The 15,175-nt window shown below is 39.0% G+C and overlaps 1 protein-coding gene across 3 annotated transcripts in view; it reads right to left on the reverse strand.

The window, feature by feature from the left end:
• The window catches only part of PNPLA8 (patatin like domain 8, phospholipase A2), a 135,608-nt gene that overhangs the window by 32,545 nt on the left and 87,888 nt on the right, over positions 1-15,175 (reverse strand). For all 3 annotated transcript variants that reach the window (XM_081244724.1, XM_081244725.1, XM_081244723.1), the window contains exon 4: positions 9,169-9,320. In XM_081244724.1, coding sequence (XP_081100850.1) covers positions 9,169-9,320 — 152 coding nt within the window. The remainder of the gene's footprint in view (positions 1-9,168; positions 9,321-15,175) is intronic.

Below are 15,175 nucleotides of genomic sequence, written 5' to 3' on the forward strand. Positions count from 1 at the left end.
GAAAAGATGGCTTATGAGGGTGATACACTGTGAATTCAATGTATTTTTAATGTGAGACATGAAGAATTAAAGATCATGCTAGATAAAATATAGTTAACAGTGTGCCCTCCATTATCTTATAAAAAGAAAATAAAACATGCACATGTATATATTCAAACAGAAAAAAATATTTGAAGAAATAAATCAAAATAGTAAAAATAACCTTGGAATTGTGAGCTATGATTGTTTCGTTTGTTTTGTTTTTCTTTATATTTTTCTTTTTTTTTTCCTCCCAAGTTTCACTTGTATAAGCCAGAAGGAAACTATTTTAAAATGCAGTATTTATAAATTAATTCAGGACAAATTTTTTTTTTTTTTTTGCGGTACATGGGCCTCTCACTGTTGTGGCCTCTCCCGCTGCGGAGCACAGGCTCTGGATGCGCAGGCTCAGCGGCCATGGCTCACGGGCCCAGCCGCTCCGCGGCATGTGGGATCTTCCCGGACTGGGGCACGAACCCGTGTCCCCTGCATCTGCAGGCGGACTCTCAACCACTGCGCCACCAGGGAAGCCCAAGGACAAATTTAAAAATAAATATTATTGCTAGGTTGATTCTACATGCCTAACACTCTACCAGGCTCTTGCAGACAAAAGAAATGTTAAGATATGGGTTCTTTTCTCACGAGCCTTCTTACCTTACTCCTTTCAATACCCATTTCCCATTCTGGCTGCTTTCTCATAGTCCCCTAAACTGAGGTTTCCCAACAGCAACACCACTGACATTTTGGGCCAGGTAATCTTTTGTTGTAGGGACTGTCCTAGGCATTGGAGGATATTTAGCACAAGTGTCCTCTCCTCACTAAATGTAAGTAGCAATCCCCCAATTGTCACAACTAAAAATGTCTCCAGACACAGACAAATATTCTCTAGAGGGCAAAATCACCTCCAGTGGAGAATCAGTGATCTAACCCCACCTTCATCCTCTAGATGAACCAGCCTCTAGATTTTCCCAAATATCCTCACTCTAATTTCCTCCCTGTATGACTAATAAAACCCCTATTCTATGAAATCAAGTATTACTTACTGATCACAGATCTCTTTTCACTATATAGCTCCCTCACTCTAAACAGACATTTGAATGTTCTTCCATGTTCTTATTTCAGATCTCTTCTCAACTGTTATTTTTTCAAAAACACATAGCCATGATCACTCTTTAGACAGTAACAGCACTGTTACTCTCTATCCCTTCCTTTACTTTGCTTTACAATTCTTCATAGCACCGATTACTACTCAATAATACATTTTTGTGTTTCTAGTTGTTGTCTCTTAAGGGAAGAGCAGAGATGGCAGGGAACTGGAACACAAGCTAGAAATTTTAGGGGGAAAGGTTCATGAAATGAAGCCAAAGCATCTAACCAACAAATAAGGAACTAGACAAACTAAGACCGAATAGGAAGCATGGATGGATTGCGATTAGTAAGAAGGGAGCCTAATGGCGAAATTATCTCCTTCTGAGCTTGGCATCTGTGAGATGTAGGGAGTCAGGAAGTTACTGCCATAGGCTCCTTTTCTAACAATCACTTTATTACTAGTTGACTGATACATATGGGTAAGATAAATACAATAAAAGAAAACGAATATTACAGAACACTGCCAAGATTTTAAGAGAATCACAGTTGATAAACTGTCCTAAACTATCGAAAACGTCTGAAAAGACCAAACTAAAATATAAATACTAGGTCACATTAAAATCAGAGGAAGGGGATTTGTTCACGGCTCCTCATGGTTATAGATCCAGAAATGTAATTCTCTTCTGATCCAGAAGAAACCCATCTTAGCTGGAGAAATAACTGAGAGTCTGTTCGTTTTAGGAAAACAGTATCCGTGTGGCTGACAGGGTCTTGGCGCTCCAGCCGGGTGTCAGGCTTGTGCCTCTGAGGTGGGAGAGCCAAGTTCAGGACACTGGTCTCCTGGAGACTTTCCGGCTCCACATAACATCAAACGGCAAAAGCTCTCCCAGAGATCTCCATCTCAACGCTAAGACCCAGCTCCACGCAACAACCAGCAAGCTACAGTGCTGGACACCCTACGCCAAACAACTACAAGACAAGAACACAACCCCACCCACTAGCAGAGAGGCTGCCTAAAATCATAATAAGGTCACAGACACCCCAAAACACACCACCGGACGCAGTCCTGCCCAGCAGAAAGACAAAACCCAGACTCATCCACCAGAACACAGGCACCAGTCCCCTCCACCAGGAAGGCTACACAACCCACTGACCCAACCTTAGCCACTTGGGGGCAGACACCAAAAACAACGGGAAGTACGAACCTGCAGCCTGCGAAAAGGAGACCACAAATGCAGAAAGTTATGCAAAATGAAAAGATACAGAAACACAGCAGATGAAGGAGCAAGGTAAAAACAAACCAGACCAAACAAATGAAGAGGAAATAGGAAGTCTATCTGAAAAAGAATTCAGAGTAATGATACTAAAGATGATCCAAAATCTTGGAAATAGAATGGAGAAAATACAAGAAATGTATAACAAGGAACCAGAAGAACTAAAGAGGAAACAAACAACGATGAACAACACAATAAATGAAACTAAAAATTCTCTAGAAGGAATCAATAGCAGAATAACTGAGGTAGAAAAACGGAAAAGTGACCTGGAAAATAAAATACTGGAAATAACTACTGCAGACCAGAATAAAGAAAAAAGAATGAAAAGAATAGAGGACAGTCTCAGAGACCTCTGGGATAACATTAAATGCACCAACATTCAAATTACAGGGGTGTCAGAGGAAGAAGAGAAAAAGAAAGGGACTGAGAAACTATCTCAGGAGATGATACTTGAAAACTTCCCTAATATGGGAAAGGAAATAGTCAATCAAGTCCAGGAAGCACAGAGAGTCCCATACAGGATAAATCCAAGGAAAAACCCGCCAAGACACATATTAATCAAACTAAAAAAAATTAAATACAAAGAAAAAATACTAAAAGCAGCAAGTGAAAAACAACAAATAACATACAAAGGAAACCCCATAAGGTTAACAGCTGACTTTCAGCAGAAACTCTGCAACGAGAAGGGAGTGGCAGGACATATTTTAAGAGATGAAAGGGAAAAACCTACAACCAAGATTACTCTACCCAGCAAGGATCTCATTCAGATTTAACAGAGAAATTAAAACCTTTACAGACAAGAAAAGCTAAGAGAATTCAGCACCACCAAACCAGCTTTACAACAAATGCTAAAGGAACTTCCGTAGGCTGGAAACACAAGAAGGAAAAGACCTACAATAATAAACCCAAAACAAGTAACAAAATGGTAACAGGCACATACATATCGATAATTGCCTTAAATGTAAATGGATTAAATGCTCCAACCAAAAGACACAGGCTATCTGAATGGATACAAAAACAAGACCCATATATATGCTGTCTACAAGAGACCCACTTCAGATCTAGGGACACATACAGACTGAAAGTGAGGGATGGAAAAAGATATTCCATGCAAATGGAAATGAAAAGAAAGCTGGAGCAAAAATTCTCCTATCAGGCAAAACAGACTTTAAAATAAAGACTATAACAAGAGACAAAGAAGAACACTACATAAAGATCAAGGGATCAAACCAAGAAGAAGATATAACAATTGTAAGTATTTATGCACCAAACATAGGAGCACCTCAATACATAAGGCAAATGCTAACAGCCATAAAAGGGGAAATCAACAGTAACACAATTATGGTAGCAGACTTTAACAACCCACTTTCACTAATGGATAGATCGTCCAAAATGAAAATAAATAAGGAAACACAAGCTTTAAATGATACATTAAACAAGATGGACTTAATCGATATTTATAGGACATTCCATCCCAAAACAACAGAATACACTTTCTTCTCAAGTGCTCACGGAACATTCTCCAGGATAGATCATATCTTGGGTCACAAATCAAGCCTTGGTAAATTTAAGAAAATTGAAATCGTATCAAGTGTCTTTTCCGACCACAACTTTATGACACTAGATATCTACAGGAAAAAAATCTGTAAAAAATACAAACACATGGAGGCTAAATACACTACTAAATAACCAAGCGATCACAAGAAATCAAAGAGGAAATCAAAAAATACCTAGAAACAAACAACAATGAAAACACGATGACCCAAAACGTATGGGATGCAACAAAAGCAGTTCTAAGAAGGAAGTATATAGCAATACAATCCCACCTCAGGAAACAAGAAACATCTCAAATAAACAACCTAATCTTACACCTAAAGCAATTAGAGAAAGAAGAACAAAAAAACCCCAAAGTTAGCAGAAGGAAAGAAATTATAAAGATCAGAGCAGAAATAAATGAAAATGAAGGAAACAATACCAAAGATCAATAAAACTAAAAGCTGGTTCTTTGAGAAGATGAACAAAATTGATAAACCAGGGCTTCCCTGGTGGCACAGTGGTTGAGAGTTCGCCTGCTGATGCAGGGGACGCGGGTTCCTGCCCCGGTCCAGGAGGATCCCGCATGCCGCGGAGCGACTGGGCCCATGAGCCATGGCCACTGAGCCTGCACGTCTGGAGCCTATGCTCCGCAACGGGAGGGGCCACAGCAGCGAGAGGCCCGCGTACAGCAAAAAAAAAAAAAAAAGATAAACCATTAGCCAGACTCACCAAGAAAAAAAGGGAGAAGACTCAAATCAATAGAATTAGAAATGAAAAAGGAGAGTAACAATTGACACTACAGAAATACAAAGGATCCTGAGAGATTACTACAAGCAACTACGCACCAATAAAATGGACAACCTGGAAGAAATGGACAAATTCTTAGAAAAGCACAACCTTCCAAGACTAAACCAGGAAGAAACAGAAAATATAAACAGGCACTGAAACTGAGACTGTGATTAAAAATCTTCCAACAAACAAAAGACCAGGACCAGATGGCTTCACAGGCAAATTCTATCAAACCTTTACAGAAGAGCTAACACCTATCCTTCTCAAACTCTTCCAAAATATAGCAGAGGGAGGAACACTCCCAAACTCATTCTACAAGGCCACCATCACACTGATACCAAAACCAGACAAAGATGTCACAAAGAAAGAAAACTACAGGCCAATATCACTGATGTACATAGATACAAAAATCCTCAACAAAATACTAGCAAACAGAATCCAACAGTACATTAAAAGGATCATACACCATGATCAAGTGGGGTTTATCCCAGAAATGCAAGGATTCTTCAATATACGCAAATCAATCAATGTGATAAACCATATTAACAAACTGAAGGAAGAAAAAACATGATCACCTCAATAGATGCAGAAAAAGCTTTTGACAAAATTCAACACCAATTTATGATAAAAACCCTGCAGAAAGTAGGCATAGAGGGAACTTAGCTCAACATAATAAAGACCATATATGACAAACCCACAGCCAACACTGTTCTCAATGGTGAAAAACTGAAACCATTTCCTCTAAGATCAGTAACAAGACAAGGTTGTCCACTCTCACCACTATTATTCAACATAGTTTTGGAAGTTTTAGACACAGCAATCAGGGAAGAAAAAGAAATAAAAGGAATACAAATTGGAAAAGAAGAAGTAAAGTTGTCACTGTTTGCAGATGACATGATACTATACATAGAGAATCCTAATGATGATACCAGAAAACTACTAGAGCTATTCAACAAATTTGGTAAAGTAGTAGGATACAAAATTAATGCACAGAAATCTCTTGTATTCCTATACACTAATGATGAAAAATATGAAAGAGGAATTATGCAAACACTCCCATTTGCCACTGCAACAAAAAGAATAAAATACCTAGGAATAAACCTACCTAAGGAGACAAAAGACCTGTATGCAGAAAACCATAAGACACTGATTAAAGAAATTAAAGATAATACCAACAGATGGAGAGATATACCATGTTCTTGGATTGGAAGAATCAACATCATGAAAATGACTATACTACCCAAAGCAATCTACAGATTCAATGCAATCCTTATCAAACTACCAATGGCATTTTTCACAGAACTAGAACAAAAAATTTCACAATTTGTGTGGAAACAAAAAAGACCCAGAAGAGCCAAAGCAATACTGAGAAAGAAAAATGGAGCTGGAGGAATCAGGCTCCTGGACGTCAGACTATACTACAAAGCTACAGTAATCAAGACAGTATGGTACTTGCACAAAAACAGAAATATAGATCAATGGAACAGGATAAAAAGCCCAGAGATAAACCCACCATAAAAATATGGTCACTTTATTTTTGACAAAGGAGCCAAGAATACATAATGGAGAAAAGACAGCCTCTTCAATAAGTGGTGCTGGGAAAACTGGACAGCTACATGTAGAAGAATGAAATTAGAACACTCCCTAACACCATACACAAAAATAAACTCAAAATGGATTAAAGACCTAAATGTAAGGTCAGACACTAGAAAACTCTTAGAGGAAAACATAGGCAGAACACTTTATGACGTAAATCACAGCAAGATCTTTTTTGACCCACCTCCTAGAGAAATGGAAATAAAAACAAAAATAAACAAATGGGACCTAATGAAACTTAAAAGCTTCTGCACAGAAAAGGAAACCATAAACAAGAAGAAAAGACAGGGGCTTCCCTGGTGGCGCAGTGGTTGAGAGTCCGCCTGCCGATGCAGGGGACACGGGTTCGTGCCCCGGTCCGGGAAGATCCCACATGCCGCGGAGCGGCTGCTCCCGTGAGCCATGGCTGCTGAGCCTGCGCGTCCGGAGCCTGTGCTCTGCAACGGGAGAGGCCACAACAGTGAGAGGCCCACATACCGCAAAAAAAAAAAAAAAAAAGAAGAAGAAAAGACAACCCTCAGTATAGGAGAAAATATTTGCAAATGAAGCAACTGATAAGCAGCTCATGCAGCTCAATAGCAAAAAAAACAAAAAACTCAATCAAAAAATGGGCAGAAGACCTAAACAGACATTTCTCCAAGGAAGATATACAGATTGCCAACAAACACATGAAAGGATGCTCAACATCACTAATCATTAGAGAAATGCAAATCAAACCTATAATGAGGTAACACCGCACACCAGTCAGAATGGCCATTATCAAAAACTCTACAAACAATAAATGCTGGACAGGGTATGGAGGAAAGGGAACCCTCCAGCACTGTTGGTGGGAATGTAAATTGATACAGCCACTATGGAGAACAGTATGGAGGTTCCTTGAAAAACTATAAATAGAACTACCATATGACCCAGCAATCCCACTACTGGGCATATACCCTGAGAAAACCATAATTCAAAGAGTCATGTACCACAGTGTTCATTACAGCACTATTTACAACAGCCAGGACATGGAAGCAACCTAAGGGCCCATCAACAGATGAAAGGATAAAGAAGATGTGGCACATATGTACAGTGGAATATTACTCAGCCATAAAAAGAAATGAAATTGAATTATTTGTAGTGAGGTGGATGGACCTAGAGTCTGTCATACAGAGTGAAATAAGTCAGAAAGAGAACAACAAATACTGTATGCTAACACATATATATGGAATCTAAAAAAAAAAAAAAAGGTTCTGAAGAACCTAAGGGCAGGACAGGAATAAAGACGCAGATGTAGAGAATGGACCTGAGGACACGGGGAGGGGGAAGGGTAAGCTGGGACAAAGTGAGAGAGTGGCATGGACGTATATAAACTACCAAATGTAAAATAGATAGCTGGTGGGAAGCAGCCGCATAGCACAGGGAGATCAGCTTGGTGCTCTGTGACCACCTAGAGGGGTGGGATAGGGAGGGTGGGAGGGAGACACAAGAGGTTGGAGATATGGGGATGTATGTATATGTATAGTTGATTCACTGTTATATAGCAGAAGCTAACACACCATTGTAAAGTAATTATACTCCAATAAAGATGTTAAGAAAAAAACAAACAAACAAAGGAAATTCAGGTATATGTTCAAAATAAGTTCTTAGACTTATAAGTTAGTAAATTAAGAAAAACGATTTCATGTTTTATTCTAAAAATTTGACTTTATAATGATATAAATACACTGAATCAGCTTAAAAAATTCCTACAACTGAACTAGATGTATAGTTTTTTTTTGAAGTGTAATTGCATATGACATTGTGTTAGTTTCATGTGTACAACATAAGGGTTCAACATTTGTATGCATTGCAAAATGATCAGTCCAATAAGCCTATTAACCATCTATCACTATAAGTCATAACATTTTTTTCCTGTCATGACAACATTCAAGATTTACTTTTTATAGCAACTTTCAAATTTGCAATACAATATTATTGACTATAGTCCCTATGCTGTACATTACATCTGCATGACTTACTTATTTTATAACTGGAAATCTGTACCTTTTGACCCCCTTCCCCATTCCGCCCACCCTCCAATCTCCCTTCCAACTGAAAACCACCAATATGTTCTCTGTATCTTTGAGGTTTATCTTGTTTTGTTTGCTTTGTTTCTTAGATTCCACATATGAGTGAAATCATATGGTATTTGTCTTTCCCTGTCTGACTTACTTCACTTAGCACAATAACCTCAAGTTCCACCCATGCTGTCGCAAATGGCAAGATTTCATTCTTTTTTATGGCTGAGTATTATTTCTGTGTGTGTAGTACCTATATGTGTGTGTGTGTGTATACTTATCCCTCACATATTCTTTATCCATTACATATTTATCCATTCATCCGTGAGTGGACACAGATTGTTTCTATATCACGGTTATTGTAAATAATGCTGCAGTACACTAGAGGTACGTATATCTTTTCAAATTAGTGTTTTGTTTTCTCTGGATAAACACCCAGAAGTGAAACTGTTGGATAATATTGTAGTTCTATTTTTAATATTTAGGATCTATAGTTTTAAAAAATCAATTTTTCTAACAGACTCACAGACATACAGAACAGTCTTGCAGTTGCCAAGGGGGAGGGGGTTGGGGGAGGATGGAGTGGGAGGCTGGGGTTAGCAGATGTGAGCTTTCATATATAAAATGGATAAACAACAAGGTCCTACTGTATAGCACAGAGAACTATATCCAATATCTTTGATAAACCATAATGAAAAAGAATATATAAAAAAAGAATATGTGTATAACTGAATCACTTTGCTCTTCAACAGAAATTAACGCAACATTGCAAATCAATTATACTTCAATAAAAAAAAGTTTTTTTAAAATCATTTTTCTAGCCTTACCTTGTTCCTCCACCATCAATTGTGAGAATCCGGATTCCTCTTCCTTTCACTGGATCCACGTAGCCAATTAAGGCCAAAATTTCTCTGACTGCAGCCTGAAGAGTTTCATCCTTAGCTTGTCTCAATCGTAGTAAATATGGAATAATTCTTTCCTATATTGAGAGAAAAGATATTTTGTTGCTTTTGTCAAATCAAGAGTGAAGATGTAAGATTACTTTTAACCAACACATACAGATCATCATAGGATAATATCCTTACGATCTTAGAACAGGCAAAGATTTCTTAAATAAGACACAAAGTGCTAACCATAAAGGAAAATATTTATAAACTGGACTATATTAAAATTAAGAATATCTATTCATTGGGACTTTCCTGGTGATCCAGTGGTTAAGACTCTGCGCTTCCACTGCAGGGGGCATGGGTTCCATCACTAGTCAGGGAACCAAGATACCACACGCTGTGCAATGTGGCCAGGAAAAAAAAAAAAAAAAGAATATCTACTTGTCAAAATGATTAGAAAGAGTGAAACGGTAACCCACAGCCTGGGAGAATATATTTATCAGACATATATATGTGTATATATATATATATATAATATATACATGTTACAATACATATAAAAAGACCTACATCCATAATATATAAAGAAATTCAACAAATCAGTAAGAAAAAGGTGGTCAACCCAATAGAAAAACGAGCAAGACCTGGAATAGGCACTTCATGAGGGCAGTATACAAAAGGCCAGTAAACACTGGAAAAATGCTGAACTTCATAGTTACCAGAGAAATACAAATGAAAGCCACAATTTAACATCACTAAACATCTAACAAAATGGCTAAAATAAAAAAATAATGATATAAAACACTGGAGAGGAAATAACACAACCAGGAAGCTCATACAGTTCTGGTGAAAGTATCAACTGGTATAAGCACTTTGGAAAACCATTTGGCAGTATGCACTAAAGCTGATAATAGGCATACTCTATAACCAGGACTACTACTCATTGATATATATCCCAAAGAAATGAAAACTTACGTTTTCCAAAAGATACATCTGAGAAGCACTATTCCTAAATATTCCCACACTGGAAACTATCCAAATGTCCATCAGTAGTAAAATGGATAAATACATTGCACTATATTCATACAACAGAACACATAACAATGAGAATGAATGTTCCTTAACTACACCCATCAATATAGAAGGTTCTCACAAACATAATGTTGAGTGGGGGAAAAAAAAAGACATAAAAGAGCACATGTTGTATCATTCCATTTATATAACACACAGGAAGAGGTACAACTAATGCACACTGCTAGAAAATAGGGCAATCTTTTTAAAGTTAATGACTGGAAGGGGGCATAAAGGGGTTTTTGGAGTGCTTTGGGTAACATTCTGTTTCCCAGTTAGATGGTTGTTATACAGATGTGTTCAATTTTTTTAAATTCATGGAGCTGTATACTTATAGTATGTATATTTTCTTTTTTTCAAATTTTTATTTATTTTATTTTATTTATTTTATTTTTGGCTGTGTTGGGTCTTCGTTGCTGCGTGCAGGTTTTTCTCTGGTTGCAGTGAGCAGGGGCTACTTTCCATTGCGGTGCACGGGCTTCTCATTGCTATGGCTTCTCTTGTTGTAGAGCGTGGACTTTAGGCGTGCAGGCTTCAGTAGTTGTGGCACACGGGCTCAGTAGTCATGGCTCACGGGCTCTAGAGCGCAGGCTCAGTAGTTGTGGCACACGGGCTTAGCTGCTCCGCAGCATGTGGGATCTTCCTGGACCAGGGCTCGACCCTGTGTCCCCTGCATTGGCAGGCGATTCTTAACCACTGTACCACCAGGGAAGCCCTATATTTTCTACATATAATGTTTTTTAAAAAATTTTAAAAGAAAAGAAACATGAATCAGCTTGAAGGGACTCCTATTAGTCAAAGTTAAGACAAATTCAGCATTTAGAAAAAAGGGAGGTGGGGAAACATTACAGAAACACCATTTATGAAAAACTATGAGGGCATAAATGATAATAAAAAGAAAAAAATGCCCAAAATTCATCTCACTGTTGAGGCAGATTTCAAAGCAACTCTCAAAGTTGGAGGTGTGGGGAGATGCAGAGTTTGCATCTCCCCACAACTAGAGCACCTGCCGGACACTGGTGGGGGACCCCAACGTCCAAGGAGATGGGAAGAACCCCCAAGCGAACAAGTAGGATGTGGGGGGACTGAGGCGGGAAGAGGAGTGGAGGCCAGACAGGAACAGCGCCTCTCAGGGGTGGCTGAGAGGTGGGAGGGGTTCCCAGGCCTGGAGGGACCCTCAGGGCCTTGGATCAGGGTGGAGCAAGCCCAGCGTTTCTCCTGCCCAAATGGCTGGGGAAGTCTGCCCTCAGAGGTCCTACACCCCTCAGTGGTCCCCTCCGGGACGGGTTGGTCCCGGGGGCATAGGAGGGAGGCTGGGACAGAACAGGAAAGGCAGGCAGAACGGGCCCTCCAGGACCAGAAGAGAGGGAAAGGAGCAGAGGGTGTCTGCCCTGTCCACTCGAGCCCAGGAAGCCTGCTGGGCTCCCAGGTGGGTCCTCCGCCCTCTGAGACCACAGGCGGGAGGCACACCTAAGCCCCTTCTGTTCTGTTGAGCTTAAGCTCCCCCTACGTCCCCCCACCCCGGGCCTTTTCCAGCCCTGTGGGTCTTAAACATAGGTCCCACACACTGCCCAAACCTCACCCTTGCTTAGGCTCCGCCCTCCACAGCCAAGGCCTTTTCCACCTTTTTACCTCCTCCTCTTTTTTGTTTCATCTATAGTTTTATTTTTATATTTTTTCTAACATAGCTGTTAGTTTCCTAGTCTAATATTATTTTTTACTTTGTTATTGTTCACCCTTTTTTTTTTTTTTTGCCACCCAGCGCAGCTTGTGGGATCTTCTTGGCTTACGAGCCAGGGGTCAGGGCAAAGCTCCTGTGGTGGGAGCTCTGAGTCTGAACCACTAGACTAACAGAGAACCTCAGACCCCAGGGAATATTCATCGGAGTGAGGTCTCCAAGAGGTCTTCATCTCAGCACCAAGACACAGCTCTACCCTACAGCCTATAAACTCCAGTGTTGGAAGTCTCAGGCCAAACAACCAGTAAGTAAGGAACACAATCCCACTCATACAAAAAATGAAAAGAAAAAAACAAGATGGCAAAAAAAATATGTTACAGATGAAGAATCAAGGTAAAAACCTACAAGACCAAATAAATGAAGAGGAAATAGGCAATCTACCTGAAAAAGAATTCAGATAATGATAGTAAAGGTGATCCAGAATCTCAGAAATAGAATGGAGGCACAGACTGAGAAAATACAAGAAATGTTTAAGAAAGATCTAGCAGAACTAAAGAACAAACAAACAGAGGTGAACAGCACAATAACTGAAATGAAAAATACACTAGAGGAAAACAATACTGGAAAAACGGAGGCAGAAAAACGAATAAGTGAGCTGGAAAACAAAATGGTGGAAATAACTGCCAAGGAGCAGAATAAAGAAAAATGAATGAAAAGAACTGAAGACAACCTCAGAGACCTCTGGGACAACACTAAACGCACCAACATTCAAATTATAGGGGTCCAAGAAGAAGAAGAGAAAAAGAAAGGGTCTGACACAATATTTGAAGAGATTATACTGGAAAACTTCCCTAACATGGGAAAGAAAATAGTCCAGGAAGCACAGAGGGTCCCATACAGGATAAACCCGAGGAGAAACACACCAAGACACATATTAATCAAATTAACAAAAATCAAATTCAAAGAAAAAATATTAAAAGCATCAAAGGAAAAACAAAAAACAACATACAAAGGAATCCCCATAAGGTTATCAGCTGATTTTTCAGCAGAAACTCTGCAGGCCAGAACAGAGTGTCAGGATATATTTCAAGTGATGAAGAAGAAAAACCTATAACCAACGTTATTCTACCCAGCAAGGATCTCATTCAGATTCAACGGGGAAATCAAAAGCTTTTCAGACAAGCAAAAGCTAAGAGAATTCAGAATTCCACCAAACCAGCTTTATGACAAATGCTAAAGAAACTTCTCTAGTCAGGATACACAAGAGAAGAAAAAGGCCCACAAAAACAAACCCAAAACAATTAAGAAAATGGTAATAGGAACATATATATTGATAATAACTTTGAATGTACATAGATTATATTCCCCAACCAAAAGACACAGAGTGGCTAAATGGATAAAAAAGCAAGACCCATATATATACTGTCTACAAGAGACCCACTTCAGACCTAGGGACACATACAGACTGAAAGTGAAGGGATGGAAAGAGACATTCCATGCAAATGTAAATCAAAAGAAAGCTGGAGTAGTGATACTCGCATCAGGTAAAACAGACTTTAAAATAAAGACTGTTACAAGAAATAAGGAAGGACACTACATAATGACCAAGAGATCAATCCAAGAAGATATAACAATTATAAATGTTCATTCACCCAACAGGGGAGCACCTCAATACATAAGGCAAATGATAACAACCATGAAAGGGAAAATTGACAGTAACTCAATAATAGTAGGGGACTTTAACATCCCTCTAACAGCAATGGACAGATCACCCAAACAGAAAATAAGGAAACAGAGCTTTAAATGACACAATAGACCAGATAGATTTAATTGATATTTATAGAACATTCCACCCAGAAGTGGCAGAGTACACTTTTTTCTCTAGTGCACACAGAACATTCTCCAGGATAGATTACATCTTGGGTCATAAATCAAGCCTTGGAAAATTTAAGAAAACTGAAATCATATCAAGCATCTTTTCTGACCACAATGCTATGACATTGGAAATCAATTACAGGAAAAAAACTGTAAAAAACACAAATACATGGAGGCTAAACACTGCGCTACTAAACACTGAAGAAATCAAAGAAGACATAAAAAAATACATAGAAACAAATGATAACGAAAACACAACAACCCAAAACCTATGGGATGCAGCAAGGGAAGGTTAAGAGGGAAGGTTATAGCAATGCAATCTCACCTCCAGAAACAAGAAAAATCTCAAATAAACAATCTAACCCTACACTTAAAGCAAGTAGAGAAAGAAGAACAAAGAAAACCCAAAGTCAGTGGAAGGAAAGGAATCATAAAGATCAGAGCAGAAATAAATGAAATAGACATGAAGAAAACAATAGCAAAGATCAATAAAACGAAGAGCTGGTTCTTTGAGAAGATAAACAAATTGATAAACCCTTAGCCAGACTCATCAAGAAAAAATGGGAGAGGATGCAAATGAATAGAATTAGACATGAAGAAGGAGAAATCACAACTGACACCGCAGAAATACAAAGGATTATAAGAGATTACTACAAACAACTATATGCCAAAAAAATGGACAACCACGAAGAAATGGATAAATTCTTGGAAAGGTACAATTTTCTAAGACTGAATCAGGAAGAATTAGAAAATATAAACAGACCTGTCACAAGTAATGAAACGGAAACTGTAATTAAAAATCTTCCAACAGGGACTTCCCTGGTAGCGCAGTGGTTAAGAATCCGCCTGCCAATGCAGGGGACACAGGTTCAAGCCCTGGTCCGGAAAGACCCCACATGCTGTGGAGCAACTAAGCCCATGCGCCACAAATACTGAAGCCCTCTTGCCTAGAGCCCATGAGCCACAACTACTGAAGTCCACACCTAGAACCTGTGCTCCACAACAAGAGAAGCCACTGCAGTGAGAAGCCTGCACACTGCAAGAAGGAGTAGCCCCCGCTTGCTGCAACCAGAGAAAGCCCGAGCACAGCAACGAAGACCCAACACAGCCAAAAATAAATAAATAAATAGATTAATTAATTAAAAATGAAATCTTCCAACAAACAAAAGTCCAGGACTAGATGGTTTCACAGGCGAATTCTATAAAACATTTAGAGAAGAGCTAACACCCATACTTCTCAAACTCTTCCAAAAAATAGCACAGGGAGGAACACTCCCAAATTCGTTCTACAAAGCCACCATCACCCTGATACCAAAACCAGAA

This window comes from Mesoplodon bidens (assembly GCF_964165515.1).
Source record: "Mesoplodon bidens genome assembly, chromosome: 9".
Lineage (NCBI taxonomy): Eukaryota > Metazoa > Chordata > Mammalia > Artiodactyla > Ziphiidae > Mesoplodon > Mesoplodon bidens.